Genomic DNA, 21,140 nt, shown 5'->3' with positions numbered 1-21,140 from the left:
TGCAACAGTTGTCTTGCTGTTCGTAAAGTAGCAAACTCAAGCCTTTTTGAACACGTGGCTCGACTGACGGGTCGAATCTCTACACGTCCCTTGATACTCGTGTTTATTAAGAAGGACACAGTGAGAAACTGATCACTTCTTGATTTTAAAAAAACACCGCTGCGAAGTATTAAGACGTGCTCGTTAAAGGCTCTTGGTAGGAACATGCAATTGTTTGCTAGTGTTCGCCTTTTGAGACTACACAGCAACTCTTCTGATTAGGATATGTGATATTTGTAACAAAATTAATTTTCCTGCTCACACAAACGCACAGAAGACACTGATATTAAATGCAAAATCCACCCCTGTCCCCCACCCGGGCAAACAGAGGAACACAATTGCAGAACTGTTACTCTTGCAGCTGTAACAGACACTTGAACTCGGCAGACGGGGTCATTGGTGGTCAAAGTCACCGTGCATGGTGATCACTGGGAACCCAAGGCGCTATATCTCTGGAACGAAAGCAGCACAAACGCTACTTTCAACAACACAAACCGGCACAAACGTATCACTAACGAATGAGGTGGGTTTCATCTCCTGTCCTGTCTGTAGGGGGGCAACTTCACGAAGCTCACAATCCAGCATGATTTATGCGCAATTCTTAAACAATTTCTAAAAACTTGGAGCAATTTAATTTCGATTAAAGTTTGAAAGCTTTATACGTTGATGGATTAAGGGCAAGATTAAGATTTGCTGGACTGTAGCATTCTAGAACAAGGGTCGGCTACAACTGTTCTAACCTTTTATGACTCAATGACTCATTAATTACTTCATTACCCAGTTATTCTGACTGTCACTCAATCCATCATTTTTACAGAGTGACTTTTCATAGTGATTGTCATTTTACCGCACTTTGTAAACCCCTGTTACAACAGGGCGTTGTTAAATTAAAATCAAAGAGCATTATAGAAAAATAGTTATTATAAAGAGTTGGGGGGAAAGCATGATTTTGTCAATATTTATCAATATTTACAGGGACAGGAACTAGAAAATAAAAGTTATAATCCTTTCACATAGTGTAGTGTTTGGGTCATTAAATCAGAGTTATTGGTATGCAAGGAAAAAATACCTCATGCGTGCTGCTCTGCTCTTGTCCAAGTGCGACTATGTCCTTACACAAAACAGACATGAAATTCACTGAGCATGCATAGACTGTCCTTGATTGATCCCTAAGAAAGTATCATAGCAAACCCACATCCTGTGACTCCCCCAGACAAATTACTGTATCTTCAGTCCCACATGAAAGGATTACTGTTCTTGTCCACACAATGCGTGAAGCACCACACCAATTTTCAGTGCTGTTCGGCATATAAAATTCACATACTGTAGACCTACAGTATAGAGTAATTGAATACACTTGTTAAGGTTTGGTACACTAACCCATGGAGAGTCTATACACTTCTGTGCTTTCAGGCAGGATATATTAACCTTCAACTGATCCAAAAAAGGCAGAAGAGTAGTTTTGTCAATCAAAGTGCCAGATACACAAATGGAGTTCTCCACTGGTGCACGGAGTTGAGGGTAAAGGGTGGTTTATGTTTTGTTCGGAGATTGATGAGGTGCTGCAGAAAACAATCTGCTGATTGTCAGGTGCCTCTGTCAGCATCGGCAGCCATACTTTAGTCCAGCCTTTTTGGATAATTAGGCAGATTAGCAATGGGGCTGAATTGCAATTATTAATTTAGGAAGCTGAGACAAGTCAAATCAGCACACGGACGATGGGGATATATCTGCATTTTCTCTGGCCCGAATTGGAGCCTGGAGATAGAATGTTTCATAGCCAAGGAAACATATTCTACTCTAGTTCTCAGCCCTGTCCACATTTCTAAGCTTCTTTTATTTGCATTCAGCAATGCAGGAAAGATATGTCTGCGTTGTGGGACTCAGAATGTAAGGTAGGCATTGTCAAGTGCAGTTTATGGGCCTTTGACATGAAGTGGCTGCCTGCATTTTGCAGAGGTCTGTGTATGATAACTTGTAGGAAGCACTTGCTTTTTCTGGAGATTTCTGAAAGAAGAACCATCCATAGTTAAATTGTCTTATGTCTAATAAATGCTTCATTGTTTTAATTAAAGACCCAGCTTTTCAAGAAATGAAGAGGAGGTCCAATTAAATGATGACTTTTGGGTAAATGGAGTAATTACCTGAAACGTGTAACCACACTAAACCCAAATTACAGAAATAAGACAAAATGCAGGCTTTAAAATTCGTAATAATATCCTGACCTTAATCTTGCTAATATGTTATACTGAGCTTGATAGGATATGGGGAATGTTTTAGGAAATAATTGGGACTAAACAGAACAAACGGACATGTAGCCCATGTAACAGAACATCTTGACTGCTAAATGCCAACAAGGCCGTAATCTTGCCATAATGAATTTACGATTTGATTAGGGTTTACGACAGCCACATTAAGTAGTTGGCTATGTGGCCATAAAAGGGGCTGTAAGAACTAAAAACACAACACAAAACCACAAAATATAGATGAGATCTTTCAGTTACATGAACAGTTCTAAATGGTTTCCATTTTGAATAATGTGTTTGTCAGCTTTGTGGCAAATTGTTTCTGTAGTCAGCTGTGACACTGACCACTGTGATTGCAGTGGACTAAGTGCCCATTGAGAACTAGTGTAGGCTGTGAGGTTGCAGTGATAAAACATATTACATGCAGTGTGAAATGAGGCCTGATATAATCATAATGGAGACCACCGAGCAGGAGTTCATCTGCTTGCCCAACTTCCTGTGAATATGTCTGCAGTCCATGGCAGACACGGTCTGAACGACAAATTAAATTGCAGCAAATCAAAAGTCATCAAGATACGGTGTATGATTGCTTAAGAAAGCAAGTCATGTCAGCGCAGTTTTATACCCAGTCAATGGCTAGACGATAGGTCATGCTTTCTATTCAGAGCCAGACAAAAGTTGCAATGATCTATACTTCGGCATTCCAATCGGTGGTTTCCACTAATAATAATAATGAATAATTCCTTACACTTATATAGCGCTTTCCTGGACACTCTACTCAAAGCGCTTTACAGGTAAGGGGGACTCCCTTTCACCACCACCAATGTGCAGCACCCACCTGGATAATGTGATGGCAGCCATAGTGCCCCAGAATGCTCACCACACATCAGCTATCATGGGGTGGAGAGCAGAGTAATGAAGCCAATTCATAGATGGGGATTATTAGGAGGCCATGATTGGTAAGGGCCAATGAGAAATTTTGACGGGACACTGGGGTTACACCCCCTACTCTTTTTGAGAAACACCCTGGGGTTTTTAATGACCACAGAGAGTCAGGACCTCTGTTTTACGTCTTATCCGAAGGACGGCGCCTTTTTACAGTATAGTGTCCCCGTCACTATACCGGGGCATGAGGACCCACATGGACCGCAGGGTGAGCTCCCTGCTGGCCCCACTAACACCTCTTCCAGCAGCAACCTTAGTTTTTCCCAGGAGGTCTCCCATCTAGGTACTGACCAGACTCACACCGGTCAGTGTTGTCTCTTCCTTGGTTTTTTTAGCAGACTAAAGAGATTCTCAGTACTGATATATAGTTACTATTAAGGCTGATTTAGAATACAAAATGTATTCACCCTTGCACTTCTTTTTTTAATCTTCCAGTTACTACGGCAACAAGATGTTGTCTGTGTGGTAGCTGGCACATGATGCCGCAGTCCCAAATGTTTCCTATAAGTAGATCACAGCGGATGTTACTTTTTTGTTTGCACAGGGAGGCAGCCATGTTCTCTTTTTAAATCACCTTACATGGGAACATTCTCTTTTCATATGAATAGGGTTGTATCTGACATTGTTTACAGATTTTATAATGCTTATAGATCTCACCCCATCGAGCCATTAAATCAGAAGGTAAATTCAATGCTTGATAATATCTTCATGTAGGAGTTCTTCCTATTGTATTTACAGAATATTTCTTCATCAATCATGCTTTGCTTGTACAGTATGTCCATTATCTATTATGGCTTAATTATGTTTCTTAGATGTGCAGTATAGAGAGCACAGAGTATTATTACAAAACCTAAAATCTGATTCTGTTTGGACCTCAAGCATTTCTAGGATTCATGCATTTCTGCTGTACAGTATTTACAGAGAGATAGTAGAGTACAGAGAAATAATGTACTTCTCGTGTGCTCACACTTGTCTCTTTGCTTACGTTGCATGTGAGGTTTGAATGCATTTGGAATTCAATGTCTCTCAGGCATCATCTAGCCCCCTAAGCCTGCAGAGCACAAATGCTGGTGAGCAAACCCAGCGAGCCCAAAGATCAATTATAAGGCCCAACAAGCACCAACCACTGCAACACATGTAACAAGATGACAACAAAAGAGCCATGTTACATTAATAATAATAATAATAATAATAATAATTCCATACACTTATCTAGAGCTTTTCTGGACATTCCACTCAAAGCACCTTACAGGTAATAGGGACTCCCCTCCACCACCACCAATGAGCACCATTCACCTGGATGATGAAACAGCAGCTAGAGAGCGCCAGAACACTCACCACAAACCAGTTCATAGATGGGTTTTATTAAGAGGCCATGATTGGTAAAGACCAATGGGAAATTTGGCCAGTACGCTGGGGTTACACCCCTACTCTTTTCAAGAAATGCCCTGGGATTTTTAAGGACCGCAGAGAGTCAGGACCTCGGTTTTACATCAGACGTACAGCACCTTTTTTACAGTACGGTGTTCCCGTCACTTTAGTGGGGCATTAGGACCCACAAAGACCGCAGGGTGAGCACCCCCTACTGGCCCCACTAACACCACTTCCAGCAGCAACCTAAGTTTTTCCCAGGAGGTCTCCCATTCACGTACTGACCAGGCTCACACCTGCTGAGCTTCAGTGGGTTGGTAGTTGTGAGTTGCAGGGTGACATTGCTGCTGGCTACATTAACCCTTCTGTATGAACTGGGATTTTCAAAGTGTGTCAGAATAGTGTGAATCAAATTGCGCAGGCTCGAGGAAAGCCATCCTCTTGTGTTGGCATGAAGGTAGTGGCAGAATAGCCAAGTTGGTTCAAATGCAGACCACAATTGAGAAGAAATAGTGTTGGTTTACAGGTTTGTCTGTGTTTTTCAAAAAAGAATCCTTAAAAGGATTTCACACAGAAAAGATTGTACAACATATTGTAAAGGATAAACAAACATTAAACAGGCCTCATTAAAATTTCTAGGTCAATAGAGGGCTCACTGATTAATTATCAAAGCCTTTTTCTATGACCACTTACAAAGGGAGGTTGTTGTGTTTGGCCTCTTCTGTCTGATTTTACTCACAGCTCTAGTGCACTGAGCATCTGTGGGGCATGTTGGCTAGACCAGAGGCACTGCTGAAGAACTGCAGCATTTAAAACACCTGATGGGGCCAATGTACAGGGGCTGTGATGTGTGAGCCAGGCCCCTCTCCCTCCCACCTCCCTTTTCACAGAGCCACATTCATTATCAATAATTAATCAACCTTCGCCACACCGAAGCTTCAGCTTTCGTTTGAGGGGAAGATCAAAGAGCCTACCTTGAGATAAAAATCATTACTCATTTTCTCAGTCAGCAGTGGAATAATAATGAGCTTTCCTGCATTTATAAAGCGCAGGCATGATTTTTCCCCTCGTTCTCTTTCTGCTATTAATATTGTTCATCTGCTTAAAGTTGAGACCGTATGAAGCCGTTCTGTGTCTGTCTTTTCTCTGTGCTTGCCAAACATTTTTGTTTAAATGTAGTAGTTTTTAAGACAGATACTTTTACCCAGTATTGCAAAATTTTTGGATTCTAAAGTTCTACAAAATAAATCAATTTTTTTTCTACCAGATCTCCAGATCAAATGGAGATGAAGAAAAGGAATATTTGCCATGCATTCTATATGATTGTTTAACATAACCTGAACATAAATGTGCACTTAGGGTGTGAAAGCATAATGGCAGTTAAATTGGACACATGGGATAGAATTCTAGATGAAGAGAACTAGTACAGCTTTCCTGCCTATAGATAGACTGTTCTAAAGCTCCAAAAGCATGTCACTGGCCAATTTACTTAGCTCCCTTTTCTACTTAAAATTAAGACTTGTGTATATGCTGTCGGAATGGAATGTAACAAGAAAGTTGTACATTTATAATTTGTTGAAAATCACTTGGCTCCTTCCCCATAAAGAGTAGTCAGTATTTGTATGCCAGACCTGTCATTTATTTTTAGGTTCTCTGTCATGAATATACTCTCTGTTAATATACTTTCTGCCATTTTTTCACTTTCTGCCCACAAGTGTTTGCATTCTGCTTGTAAATGAAAAGCATCGATTGGCAGTTACATTGTCAAGCTTTCTTTTTTCCTCAAAATCAGATGAAATATTTTTCTTCATTACTTCATTGTCATATTGCTCTCTCCATCTGAAATGCAACTGGAAATTAGGGACTTAATGGTACCAAGACTTTGAAATTGAGGGAAGCAGACTTTGTTGTCTTCTTTGTCGTTTTTTCTTAATCTTCTTCTTTGTTGTTTTTTTTTCTTAATCTTCCTTGTCTTAGTCTTCTGTTTTTCATGCCCATACTGCATTTGGTAACCATTCATAAGACTAGGTTTGTTAGAGGGAAAAGAGTAAAATACCTGAGTCAAAGGTAGAGAAGCTGATATTTGAATGTGTGAACTTCCCATTAGAAGCCCAGAGCCTTAATCACTACATTGGAACCCCTTTATATACAGGGCAAAGGGTGGGGGAAGCCGAACTTTTCTGCTCAAAGACAGTGCGCCCATTCTGTCTTTCTGTAATACTGTACTGTAGCATGTGCATGACGAAAAATTCTAGTATTGCAATGAAGAAAGGAAAATGGAAAAACTGGCATTTTAAAAACACTTGTTAGGTGTTTTGAACAAAATAGAATCATTTCCCTGTTTTGGGGATGGCGATGTAAAATCAGTAATGATTTCCTAAAAGGCCTGTAGAGCCCTGTGAACATAAGTTTCTTATGCACAGTTTCTCGCAATTACCTCTTACAAATCTTTTGAGAAGCTTTTTACACAGAACTTCTAGACAGCAAGTGATCTCTTTTGTGGTTTCGTTTCCAAAGTCTCGTTGATCCGCAATGACAAATGATTCACCTTTTTGTTTACTTTCTTAGAGTGATTGAAACCATGAAACTCAGAATCCATTGGGAATTTTTGTGTGCAGTACTTTCAAGATAATAGCCAGGAAGCTGAGCAAGCACTATACCTTGCTATAACACTAACTGAGTTTGTTGTTACGCTGTAATGGGGATTGTGTGTCTTTGTCATGCTGTCACTATATATTGCAAGTGACACCACAGCACAACTTGTTCAGGTGGCTTTTTATTCATCATGTGGCAAAAGGCTTTTCTTCTCGGGGGGGGGGGGGGGAGATTTCTTCAACGCTGACAACTGAATCTGTCAGAAAGAGATTTATTTATCAGCCTGGGGATCCTTTGGAAATTTCATTACTGTTTGGTTGTATTGAGCACAACAACTGATTACATTTTATCTGGGAAGTTGTCGTTATATACTGAATTACATTCAGTTCATAATGCCCTACAACTTGAAACAATCAAATCAATACAATCTGGCCCATTCTCCAAACACCAGTCCTAATCAAGACATAATTAGAAATGTTTGTCCACATTTAGCAAATACATTTTACCAAATAAAGTGGGAATGTACCTTGCATGACTAAGTTATGAACTTACTTTCCAGCAGGGAGACCACATAATTGGGATGTGGATGTTGTTGAACATAAGGACATAAAAAGAATGTAAAAACAGTTGCTAACGATTAGGAGCTGTTTGACTCATCAAGCTAAGTTGGATTTCAGTACCTAATTGAACCAAGGCTCTCATCCAAACATTTCATGAAAGACGCAAGGTTATCAGCACTAACATGGCAAGATAGCTTGTTGCAGACTCCCACAAGTAATTTCTGTTGCTAAAAAAGGTTTCTATAATTGATCTATTGTTGTCTGTGTGGGCTGTAAGTGATTTTTGCTTGAGAGTTCAGAACTTAATGCTGTAGGTTAATTTTTTATGAAGCTATATTATAAAATACTTAAAGCATATTAAACTTGTAGGAATTCTTATCAATAATTCGACCATTATCATGCTCTACATTTTTTAATTTCCTTTTTACCTAAGTGAAGAACTTCTCTAATAACATTTTCACATCACAGTAAACTCATAGGTAAAAATATTGACTGAAGGATGACTAGGACTCTAGAACTCCACAGGTAATGTGTGGCTAGTTTCAGGAGTGGGACTCAGATAGACTGCCATCCCCTTCAGTGGTCACTAATCACAGAAAACTGGTAGAAGAAGTAGAATCCGCATTTTAATCCCTCACACCACTACCTTCATCTGAGCCTCAGACCTACTAGACAATGGGATGGGATTAGACTAAGAGTATTTTAGTGGAACACAACCACATGCTCTTCAAGTTTTTGTTTGCTGCTCACTAAGAAACAGCAGATAAATCATTTGTTTGGTCCTAAAGGATTTTTACCTTTTGTATTTTGATTTGCCGTTGGCTTGTCATTTTCTTTGTGGCTGTGGGTAGGGTTCTTTGCATTTTTATCAAGTGAAGGGATACCGCTTGTTTGTGTTTCTCCACTTTGTCCGGGCAGTCAAAAATGACAGAAATAAAAGTGACAAATTGAAACTAGTGTGCCCTTCAAATAGACCGTAGGAAGCAGCTGGGTCTCCATCTGATTGATGCTGTGATGAAGGCAATGTGATAGCTAACACTGAGGAACGGCACTGGTAGATACTGTATGTGTCCAGAAATGTGTTGAACCAGCTTCACTTTAATGGGTGAATCAGTATCTTCTTATATCTTAAACACCTGAGAAAGAAAAATAAAAAAAGACATGGATATTAGTATTTTATAGGTAAGAGGAGAGTTTAAAGCCCCTTTTGTTTCAGGTTATTTTTTGCTTTACAGACCAGTGTATATACAAAATGGGTACAGGAAAGAAAAATCGATAGTGGTGCTTCTTTGTGAACAACAAATCAGAAAACAGAAACAAAATAACATTGCTAAACATTTTTTTTTAAGTCAGCTATTGAAAGATTCATCTCAATATCCCTTAATTTGATTAACTTTAGTCTGGCATCTTCATTTGTGATACTAGTTCTATGAGACCCCACTGCTTTTAGTTGAGTTAAACTGTCATATTGTATATTCTCACTATCATCTTTATCATTATCATTAGTAATGTTTCCAATATCTAAAATGTACAGTTTTGTCATGCTTCTCCAGTACTAGAACATTACAGTGTTTTGTGCTTTTCTGATCCTGTTCTAATCTCTTTGTCTCCACAGCTGTCTGCCTAGTCTTGGGCTGTATGATTTTCCCTGATGGTTGGGACTCGGAGGTGGTGAGGGACATGTGTGGGGAAGAGACTGGCAAATACACCCTGGGAAACTGCTCTGTGCGCTGGGCATATATCCTGGCGATCATCGGCATTCTGGATGCCCTCATCCTCTCCTTCCTCGCTTTTGTTTTGGGCAACAGGCAAAATGACCTGTTGCAGGAGGAGCTGAAGGCTGACAACAAAGGTAGGGCATGCTGTGGCTTCTGTGTGGAAGAGTCATTTCGGCAACTGGGCAAAATTATATCATGTTGTATTGGTAAAGGATCAATAAGAATGACTCCAGCGGTCCAACTGTTGGTTGAACAGGATGCAAACCCACTGATGCAACATAATCAATGCTAAGTGGTGACTTTATCTAATTGTTCTTGACAGACTTAGCTAAGTGTCCAATATGATCCACTATATTATCTCTGCAAGAGTTGCTCCAATGGAATCCTCTCAACTCCACTTCTCTCCAGGTTCAAGATGACTGAATAGGCAATGAATCCAAACTGCTTATAGCTTTTATTTCAATGGTTATACTCTTATCTTCAGCTGTGGATATATAATGACGATCAGCTGTTCTCTGGGTTTTAGGTTATTTTGAAATCATGCTTCGCATAATTTCTTTTGTTTCACTTGATTTTTCGCTGTTGAAACACACCTGATGGTCATAAAGATGAGGATTATTTTACAATGACAAATCCTTTCACTTAGATTGCTATTTGGTGCTGTACTGTATGTTTAAAAGTAAACCATTTTCAATTCTTTGAATATGAAATGTGCTTGGGAATCGATGATCCTGCAACATTTGACATAGAATAAATTCTAAGAACTTTAAAAGATGTAGTAAATGCATTATAGTTTTTGTTCATGTAAAAAAATAAAGACTTTTCTAAATTTCTAACCTGTAAGCGTTACATGTTTATTAAGATGCATGCTTCATTGTGCATTCTGGTTTAGAACACATTCCTTTTCCATGGCAGGCATTTTAAAAGGTGCCATATAAATAAAGTTCTGTTCCATTATGAACAGTACTCATTTTTACCTGGCACACATTTAGAATCATTATAAGCTTTATTAAAAGACACACACACACATCTCTTCAAAAATGTTGTGTTTTATAGCAAGCTTCCTTTATGACTTTATATTGCACTGCAATGAAATCACACAGACCAGGGCCAGAGTAGAGGAAAAGCAATATGTTTTTAAAATAATGGAAGCTTTTTGCTGAGCAAAGATATGCAGAACAAGCTACTTTACCACATCTAGGATCTTAATATAGCAGAGGCTCTTCAATCAAAAATGTACAGTATTTCAGAATGAGAAAACAGGTCCAGTGGCCTCTTCTAAGTATATGCTTGGTCCCTCAATGTGTGTTTTTATGTTCTAATCGTGATTGTGTCAGGACACCAGGAATGTGGTGACTCCACATTCCTGTGAAATATACTCAAGCGCGTTTTAAGGTTATAAACAGTCACCGCTATCGCAGTATTCAGGTTTAAATTATTATGGGTTTCTGTCAGACATAAAAGAATGATGTTAGAAGCTGTGAAATGGAAGTATACAATTATAAATTGGGGAAAAATCTTTAATTCCTACTTTGAGCAATTACTGTATATGCTGACTGAGGTCACATATTGGTGGCTGGTCTTTGGTGGCTGCAACTTGTGTTTCTGTTAACGCATCTTCGTGAAGCACTAAAAATAACACAATGCTGAGTCATTTGACACTTCTTGACCTTCAGTTGTTAAAGAAACATTAGTCACTATGGTTAACCCTTACATTAATAATCTGCATCAAGATCAAGACTAATATACAGTACATGTTTTTTTTAAGTCTGCTGTATTCCAGTTCTTTGTATGCTGCAGAATTTCCCCTTTCAGCCTATTATTAGAACTCAAAGTGTTCTCCTTGCAGATTTATTTTCCTATTACAGAGAGTTATATTCACACATTGCTGACTGCAATAAATTTATGGTGACTGTGTTTCATAAACTACGATCATAAAAAAGTGCTTCAGTGGGAGTGTACTCCCATTACTCTGTTTTGTGGATCACAGGCCTTTACTTTCCATCACTCAAGTGTTTCACTACAGGGATACGAATACCTTTACCCTTTGGGGCTATTAACTGTATGGTGTGCATCTGTGTAATGCTCAAAATGATATTTAAAATAATTACAATGCCTATATAATTACAGTAACTTCTTATCCTAAGTAAATACGTCCACGTTTATATGCTTCTGTGTTCTTTGAAACAGTTTTTACAGGTAACTATAATGTATCAACATAATTATATATATACACACTATCCCTTGTATATATATATAGTCCCTTGTAAGAAGGACAAAAAATAACTTTCACAAACACTAATGCTTCCTTTCCGGAATCCATGGTTTTAATATTAATACATTTTTTTTCTGCTGTTGGAGTTCTAGTAGAAATGCTATACAGTTAAATTTAAACATGCAAAATATTAAATTTTGAGCTGCAGACCGTATCAGTATTCATGAATTAGTGATGGTTTCAAATAAACAAAATGCACTTCAAAATTATTTCAGTTCAAGGCAAAAGCATGGAGCTAATAATTAATGATTATTATAATGCTGCTTAAAATGAACATAAAATTGAAGTCAAATAAAACTGTAAAATATTAGTAAGCTTTTTAATTGAGTCGAGTCTCCATAAGAATGGAGATACATATACATAATTCAGGAGTCTGCCTAGTCTGGGTGCCTGATTGTCCCATTTATTTGCACTGAGATCCCAGGAAGGTGGGAATACCTGCAGTACAGTAGATAACTAGGTCTTGGAGTGGGTGATAAAGCATGAGGAAGTCCATAAAGGTGGAATGGTGGAAGGCTGTGCAGACTTCTTCAGAATTGTGATTGGTCCTAATGCCTAATGGGTTCCAATGCAGTGTAATGAGTGTGTGGCATTAAAGGATGCTGTAGCATGTTTATAATGTCTATTAAGGGCATAACTAGAGATGTCAATTCTTAAAGAGCTCAGCAAAGTCAGTTGTTACTTACTGTACATAGAATTGAGCGTAATCTTCTTCATAATGGGCTTGCGAAAAAAATAGTTGACAAAGATTCATTGGAATTTTCATGCTGCTATTGGGACACACATTAATCGTCATATGACAAGGGAAACATAGCTCTTCAATTTTACTTCTGAACTTATTTTCAAGGTATTTTATAGCTGAGGACTTACTGTAGGATACACACCTTATTCGTAATTCAGAAACTGTAATACTTCATGGACATAATGACAAATGCTGGCTTTATTGTCTTTTATTCTAAAGCTGCATTCCAATATGTTATCTCGTCTTTATGGTTTCCTTGTGACACAGCACGTTTTGTCACATCTGCCTCAGAAGATATGGACATCTGGAACACCGAATTCTCTATGATTGGACTAGACACACTGTTCTGAAATTGAAATTTAGATGCCTTTGGCATATCCCTCAAAGCAATGATGCGCTTTTTGGTCTGACTTATTGAACAGTTCTGCTGATTTAGCCATTTCTGCTTTTTGGTTGTTTGGGGGTTTGTTTTTCTTCCATGGTTTTTGTGATGTTTTAACCTTTTGTTTTCATATTCCACATTTTTTATAGATCTCTGTTTTCAAAAAAGGAAGTGGAGTCCTGCAAGATTGTTACATGTTTTAATAAATGTTTGATTGGTTTGACTGAGAATGTGTGCTTGTCAAAAATGCTGAAGCTATCCAATTCAGGCAGAACATATCTCAACAATAGAATTTAACACCCCTCCACTAGAGCTCCAGCTTTGTAAAAAAAAGCCTTAAATTAACTACAAGAAGAAACAGTCTAGGGGGCTTCAACATATCATGCATTTAATGCATTCTTTCCAGCACCTACACAACCTTTGCTTTCATGCTGTCTCGAAAGAGGAACCTTATTTCTCCTTGCCCAGTTTAAAAAACTGACTGATTGCTGCTCCCTTGACTATATTCAGCCCTGGAACCCTTAACAAGCAAACTGCCAATTAGCCCTTCAGCAAGATGTTCCAGTGCTTTTTAATTAGCCCCTAAATAAGCAGGCTGGTGTGCTCCAAACTCAGTGACAGAAAGACATCTGAGTTGTCAGCTACTAATATTTATTGCTTTTTTGCAGATATGTTCTCAAAACACACATATCAGTGGCTGAAAAGTGAGGATTTGTGTAGAATTTTTACTGTTCCTTCATTTCTTCAAGTAGATATATTTTAAAATGTTTAAAGCTTATTACTACGGACAATTTAAAGGGCATATACTTCTGAGCACGAGGTGCATGAAAGATTTAAGCAGCTTAAAAGGAGCATTGAAATTATCCATTTACAGTACTGGGGTACTAAAGAATAAAATATGAGGTTCTTTTGTAAGAGATGTGCAAGAAATAAACCAAATATTCTGAAATATTTGGTGGTCAAGTAGGAATTTATTTTCTTGGCTTGTACAGATTTCCATTTTAATTTTTATCATCAGGGTAAAGTAACGCAGATATGGCCAAAGTGTACATCATAATAGCATCTGATTTGGAAATTTTACTTGAGGTAATATGATTAAAAAAATCAGGAAATTTCAAGTGAGGAAAAGAAGCGGGCAGTTTGTAATTCTGAGGTCATCTTTTAGTGTGGCAATTCACAGTCCTGTGTGAGCAGACACTAATACACTGCAGCTCTCCAGGAGATTAGATTTACACCTCTGATGCCCATAAGAAATTGTACCATGGTACATTTATGGTACCAGTACTATGGTATTGTACCCTGGTATTTTTGACAGTACCATAGTACATGTACCATGGTATAAGTACCATGGTACTCGTACTGTATACCATGGTACAATTTCTTATGGGTGCCCACAATTGTGAATTATGAACTTAAAAGGTGTAGTTCGTAGGCTTTGTCTTCTTTGTATTGTTGGTGTATGCATTCTGTGTGATTTACTCTTTGCTTTCTTGGCTAGTACAATTTATTTAACATTATCTATGTATTCTGGGAAAAGGGGCTTTAGAAATAGTATCCAAAGCTGAAACAGAAAAATGGGGCATAAAATAAATATTTTTAAATAAGTCTTCTCCAATCAGTGTTTGAGCTTTGCTTCCTGGTAGGAACCTTTGAACGTTCTTTACAAAACTCCCCTTAACGGTGAAAGAAGCAAATCTTTAGCAAATGAGTTTGCATAATAAATCATTGATAAACAAGCAAATGTTTAATAATAAAATAACCGGCTTATATGTGAGGTCTACAAATTAGGTCCTGGTGCCTTTGAAAATGCTTCTAACACACATTCAATAAAGTATGAATTGCAGGTATGATCTGGTATAGTTTGAATAAGGAAACTACAAAAACTAAAAAACAAAGTCAGTCAAGAAGACATATTCAGAATCTGACACAGCACCTTTGATTAGATTGGGTTCTCTGCTAATTGGTTCGATCCATTTTGTAAGATAACATGCAATCACAGGATCCTTGACCTGCCTAAAACAGTTTCTTCACGCTTTTTTTCTCCATTTTAGTGGGGAGGTTTCCATGGTTACCCATCAGATTCCAAAGGATGAGAGGCCTTGTCTCCCCTGAGCCTTCCTCACTCTGCAGCACCTGTGTCACAAAAATGTTTGTGCATTTTTTTCCACTTGTATTTCATTTCATTTATTTGTTTAATTTGCAGTTTATGCTATATACATAAGCATGAACCATTTTACTGTATAAACTCCTTTTTCGAAGAGGGTTAGAGTTGCGTTTATTTGATTTGCTTGAGCAGATATTTGCAGTAGCTTTATTTCTGAAAGCCCTAATTCTAGGCAGAGCTGCTCGGACTGAATGGTACCATCTATTTATGAATATTGCATTTGTCGATGCTTCAGTGTTGTTATTAGTCATATGGTTTAAGCAAAAGTAACAAACCCTTGTCTTGGAGGACCAAAAAGCAGTATATAAGATACTAATTATCAATCATAATTTTCTAAACACTTGAATCAATCTCATTTTTACAAGTCAAGCAGGCAGTCTGTTCAAATAAAAACCACTAGAAAGCAATTGACACAACTCAGTTTAACAAATTGCGTGCTCCTCTTCAAAACACATTTCTTCCTAGTCTTCCCTAAATTGACATTGCGTTAAAAAAAGCTGTGTTGTCTCCACACAGCCAGAGAAGAGCTGGCCATTTCTGATTTTGTCCTGTTTGTCTCCTGTATTGGTGTTTTGTATGTGGTTGAAATGAAGACTGCACGTATTATACTGTATATAGTTGTAGACTGAGGCAGGGTGTAAGGCTTACATGTGTCCTGCACATAATAAAATCTGTTAGAATCATTATTGTCTTATAGAAATGTTAAAATATTAATCTGCACATGTCTCCCATAACCCCTGTAGATGCATAGTTTATGACATCCTGATATGCCGGAATGATGTCATCAAAGATATTGAAGAACTCAGCTCTTTATGAACATACAGTGGCTCATGAATTCCAAGTCCAACAGGGATTACGGGGAGAAAATATTTAATCCAATATCTTGATATATTTTTTTTAATGCTTCAGAAACCTGTACAAATATATAGATACTTGATATTAAAAATGATATTATATACAGTACCTAGCTCCTTTAAAATGCTCTGCACATTAATGACAAAATGCTCAACTGTAAAATGAATGACAGTCTTATTTTATATTCTTCATTACTCTTCTGACATTAATTATTAGTATAATGCTAAAAAGAACATTTCAGTTATCATGGTCTGATTGTACTAGTTTTGTATTTGCACCTTCAGCACTGCAAATCACATTTCACAATATTAAGAACATTGGACTCTCTTATTGTACAGTAAATCTGTCACAGTTGTCTGGAGTTGTATGTTTTGTTGTATTTTCTTCGAATTTACATAAATATTAATAATACTTGTCTCATAAAAAACAAGTTTGTGCATGATGCTGCACATTGGTGGTGGTGGTGGAGGGGAGTCCCCATTACCTGTAAAGCGCTTTGAGTGGAGTGTCCAGAAAATAAGTGTAATTATTATTATTATTATTATTATTATTATAAATGTGTAAAGTTTCCACTGATGTGTATTTAAAGCTCACTTTTTCTCTTTTGCAGTATGTTGTAATGAATGGCACCCTTACTTTCTGCCACACAGTCTTGTAATTATAAGAATCAGCAGCATGCATCTATAAATCTTAAATTCACATAGCAATTTCAGTTAAAAATCAGGCTAAACATAAAATGGAGAGATGGATGTTTTTATTCATGGGAATATAGTGGCTCACCCAAGAATTAGCATGCTCTTTACATAATGCTGAATGTCATTTCTTTTATCATCCCTTCCTTGCACATATAGTGTAGTGCTGTCAATAAGCAGTGGTTAGCGATCTGGACATAGCTCTGTTTTTTTTGCATTGAAATCAAATGTGTACTGCTGTGCTTTGAGCAAGGGGCTTCCCTCAGATTTGATTCAGTAAAGGTGACCTGCATGCAGCCTTTATTATGCAGCAGTTTCTTGTTTTCTCAGCAGTATTAGGTGAGACATTCAAGCTATGCTTTCAGATTTAAATGCAATAAAGTGTGTACGAGTATAAGAAATACAAAAAAATGCAGATTCGTTATTTTGAACTTCTGATTAATAAGTACAAATTATGTTATAAAACAGAACCTTCCTCTAACAGTTTTTGTGGAAATTTTAATATTGCATTTCTTATCTCTCTACAATTTAAGGTAAAATGTTGACATTGCTTTCCCTTACAAGTTTTGCTCAGTCTACTGTATAAAGTACAGTATGTGTGGCGTGTTTGAATTAAACCTGTGATCTTAACCATTGTTGAAGAACAGTATTGGTTTGCAGAGACTATTGGATCACTATTTTAAGTGATTAAAATAATGCCCTCTGGTGGTCACAAAGGAAAGTAAAACGAAATTAAAGTTTAATATAGATTTTTGGTCTTTATGTAAGCTTTGCTCCATCAGCAAAGAAAGAAAGAATGAGTATATTTACATCACCATTCCATTCTTATTCCATATAATCGATTATGACATTTCTTTTTTGTTGTATGGAAAAATATAGCCAACACAATTAAGTGTTAAACCCCCACCTCTGTGCACACTACCTGTACAAATTCATATACCTTGCAGGTCAATCACTGAGATATAATCCTTTTAGAGTTTGTTATAGTTTGTAGTGGAAATCTGTCTGATGCAGCTTAAAAGGTAGCAATGAATTAAAGTCAAAATATATCATGGCCTTAACTGTTAGAATCTGTTAATTAATCTTATTAAATTGACTAAAAATCTTATATATTCATGAAATAAATTAATTCTTCTGCAAAATTAAGTAACTAAAGTTATATTTCTCAATTTACTGTTTTAAGGGAGTTCCAGAATATTTGAGTGTCACCTTCTCCAGTTGAATTTTAAGCTACTTTGGATCATACATTATTTTTTAATGTCAATATAAGCAAAATACATGTTCAGTATTTGTTTTCTGTTATTTAGATCTAACTGTACTGACAGTGGACATTTGCAAACTGTATCACTGCAGTACCCTTTAAGGAAAATCTAAGAAAAAATAACTTTTAAAGAGGTACTAGTGTAAAATTATACCAGCACTTTGTGGACAATAAAGTGGGGGTAAACTCTACAATCCAGCTTCACTGTTGGTGTTACTCTTTGGAGTAATGCTTGCTAGGATGAATCTGTGTTCAAAGCATGTCCAATGGATATAACGTATATGCCATTATGAACAAATGATACTTGCAATCATTTAGAAATCATACTGTTTCACATAACATTTTTTGTATTGTGCTTTCTTATCTGTTCACAAGCAAGCCAGGTCTCTAATCAGTAATACCTTAATGATTGAGTAATGATGCAGGGAATTAGACTGGAGAGGAACACAGTGCCTGCACAGTGAATTGCAGTGGAAGTTTCATACTACAGTTAAATGTAGTTAAAATAAATCAAAGAATGTAAACTTACAGTTGCATTACGTTACTGTTCACCCTGTGAAATCATGCCCACTACCACTACTGGTAATAAGACATTTTACCTACTGTATTTCAGCATGAGGTGAGATGACTGCCATGCTAATTATATGACCTTTTGTCTGAGATTTCAAATGAAAGGACAAATATTACAGACTCTAAAGAGTTTTGAGGGCTTTGCTTCTGTCATTCTGCCAACAGCCTCACAGTTTTCCATGTTTACTAGGTTCAATACGCAATAGGATTAAAAACACAATTCTTCTGAACCTACATCTGCGGAAAGGCATCCACAAAGAATGGATTTTCCCTCCTTTTGCAGGAGTCTTTTTTTACTCTCGTGTAATCTCCTGTAATGAAATGCTGGAGACCTTAATTATTTTGCGAGTTCCGTCAGGGGAAAGAAAAGTAAGTCTATGAGATTTATGTGCTAGTATGTATAGTATTTGATATACCAATAGATGTACCTACAGTGTGTAGATGGATTCCCTATATCATTTTTTGCTTTCAAACATTGATGATGAGTAATTATCTGAGCTACAGCAATGCTTATACTCTAATTCCTTGTTAATAAGAGCTCTCCAGAATATTTATTGCTGTAGATAATTTCACAAATTAATATGTACGCCTTATAACCACCCAAAAACTTCCAAGTGAACAGAAAAATACTTCAGAAACCAAATCAAATGTCTCCTCTTGCTCAGAGATTTCTTAAAATACATCAGCAGTGTCTACAATGAATTTTCCAAAGTTGGAAAGAAAAGCTGTTAATAGTTTGAATAGCCACTGGCCTCACAGTGTATCTGATATATTAATTCAGGCTCTCTCAGTCTCTCAGAATTCTGAAAATTTCTAATGAAAATCCCCAGAAAAGATCAGTCGCCATTGATCAATGTCACCTTTTCCAAAATGCTTTTGTGAAAACAGCAAAACAAGTTTTCACGACAGGCTGTGGTTGATGTGTGCAAGCACAGTAATGTTAATCACATTTTGGAAACCTACTGTTGTCGTAAAACTTTCAGGTAGACTATATACAGTAGCCACTCTCCGGAAAATAGCTGGTATTTGTTGTTGCCCTAAACCACAATACATGCTGATATACCTGATTCCTTAAAATGTACAGTGCAAAAAGACTTCAGAAGAAATTAAAGAGAAATAATTCATGAATACAGTCCATGGTTACTTTAGTCCTAAAAAATCCATTTGTTACCGCAAAACTAAAAATGTAATTTCTATTCTATCTTTGCAGATTTGGCAGTTTCACGGGTAAGTTCACAATATTGGGTGTGATGTGTAGTGCGTCGTTGTTGTACAGCAGTTGTGTGGCAGTGTCCTGACAATGCATTACCTTTCTTGTCCAGGTCTATTACTGTGTGGTTTACTAAGTTTGTGTGTGATCGCTTTGGCTAATGTGATGTCATGTTCAATATTTACATGTCATCACCAACTGCGCTTGAGCTAAATGCATCTGGTCATATGAGCTGGGCTCTCACTGCAGTTACGCAGTCTTTTTTTAGTCTCTTCTCCTACTGGGGGGCATTTTTGAAAACAAGAGGTGGAAGCTTGTCATATTAAAGATCCTCCAGGCAAGACTGGTTTAAAGGAATAAAATATATGTAAAGAGAAAATGTCAGAATCACAAACAACACCACCTGTCCTTTTGCTGAATACAGTATTGTGAACATCATGTTTGTTTTTCAGGAGCTTGCAGCAAACAATATATCTTTTTCATATCCATTGTTAATGTTAATCTGTCACTGGGCAAAGTACACTTTGCCAGATTTTCAAAGTTTTTTTTTTCCAAAACTAAGTACAAGAAATATTTTCAGAATACATTTAAAATTGCTGCTTAATTGCTCTGCTCACTTATAATTCAGGGGAGCTTACAAGACAGACAGTACCTGCAGACTCAATTATACCTCCTTGTGATCCAGAACGCTCTGATGTGTTGACTTTACAAAGTTTTTACAAAGTAGAATGTCTTAAAGTTTGCCTTTCTAAAATATTATTTTGGAAACTTTCAAACACAGAAATCCTTCATTGAAAGTAAAGCATTCATTCACTGCAAATGGGTCCCTTTTGTTCCTGTTCATTCCTAATATTTTTAGAGCAAACTAGCGTCCTCTCAGAAATAACAGAAATCAGCTCTAGGTACCTTCTTGGGAAAACACCTTCTGCTTTGAAGAGAGTGGACAGTTTCCAATGCACACTTTAATTTCATGTACAGTACATAATCATGCATTTTAATGCATTTTGATCTACTGACATGGTAACATCATTATTTGGTGTTTCAAAAGCCTTTTTGAAGGCTCAGTACATCAGAAAGCCCAGGGAAGAGAGGAGGCCATTCAGGTTTTATTTACTCCCATAGCTATTGCTGAATGTATTGGGGATAAACACCTCAAGTGTAGGATCTACTTGAAACCCTCCTCTGGAAACTGCTAAATTTTGGAGTAGCCAATCAGACCTGGAATGTCGAGGGAATCTGGAACGTTTCTACCAGCAGTTTAATAGAAATGTTTTTAATGTTTTTATAGGGCTTCTAGACATGTGACACTTGCAGACTACGCATACTGCAAAAAAGCTGTATTGCCCTCTAAAGCTTTTTCTGACTAGACCAATTCACATGATTTTCATTTACAGACAGCTGGCAATGGAGAACTACCAGCATTAATCTGCATTTATAAACACTATGAAGGAGGGGAAGCCTAAAAATATTGTAGGTTAAAAGATTGCAACTGAATTGCCAAGTGTAACAGCTCAC

The 21,140-nt window shown here is 37.2% G+C and overlaps 1 protein-coding gene across 3 annotated transcripts in view; it reads left to right on the top strand.

Moving 5' to 3' along the window:
* lhfpl4a (LHFPL tetraspan subfamily member 4a) overlaps window positions 1-21,140 on the top strand; it is a 75,576-nt gene that overhangs the window by 48,600 nt on the left and 5,836 nt on the right. The window contains exons 2-3 of one of the 3 annotated variants that reach the window (XM_015348364.2): window positions 9,372-9,608; window positions 19,626-19,642. In XM_015348364.2, the coding sequence (XP_015203850.1) occupies window positions 9,372-9,608; window positions 19,626-19,642 (254 nt within the window). Of the gene's footprint in view, window positions 1-9,371; window positions 9,609-14,924; window positions 15,022-19,625; window positions 19,643-21,140 lie in introns of all 3 variants that reach the window. The other 2 variants (XM_015348362.2, XM_015348365.2) reach the window with 2 other exon arrangements.

Source organism: Lepisosteus oculatus, chromosome 4 (genome assembly GCF_040954835.1).
Source record: "Lepisosteus oculatus isolate fLepOcu1 chromosome 4, fLepOcu1.hap2, whole genome shotgun sequence".
Lineage (NCBI taxonomy): Eukaryota > Metazoa > Chordata > Actinopteri > Semionotiformes > Lepisosteidae > Lepisosteus > Lepisosteus oculatus.
The sequence above is the reverse complement of the archived record's forward strand: the minus strand, read 5'-3'. Positions and strand labels throughout refer to the sequence as shown.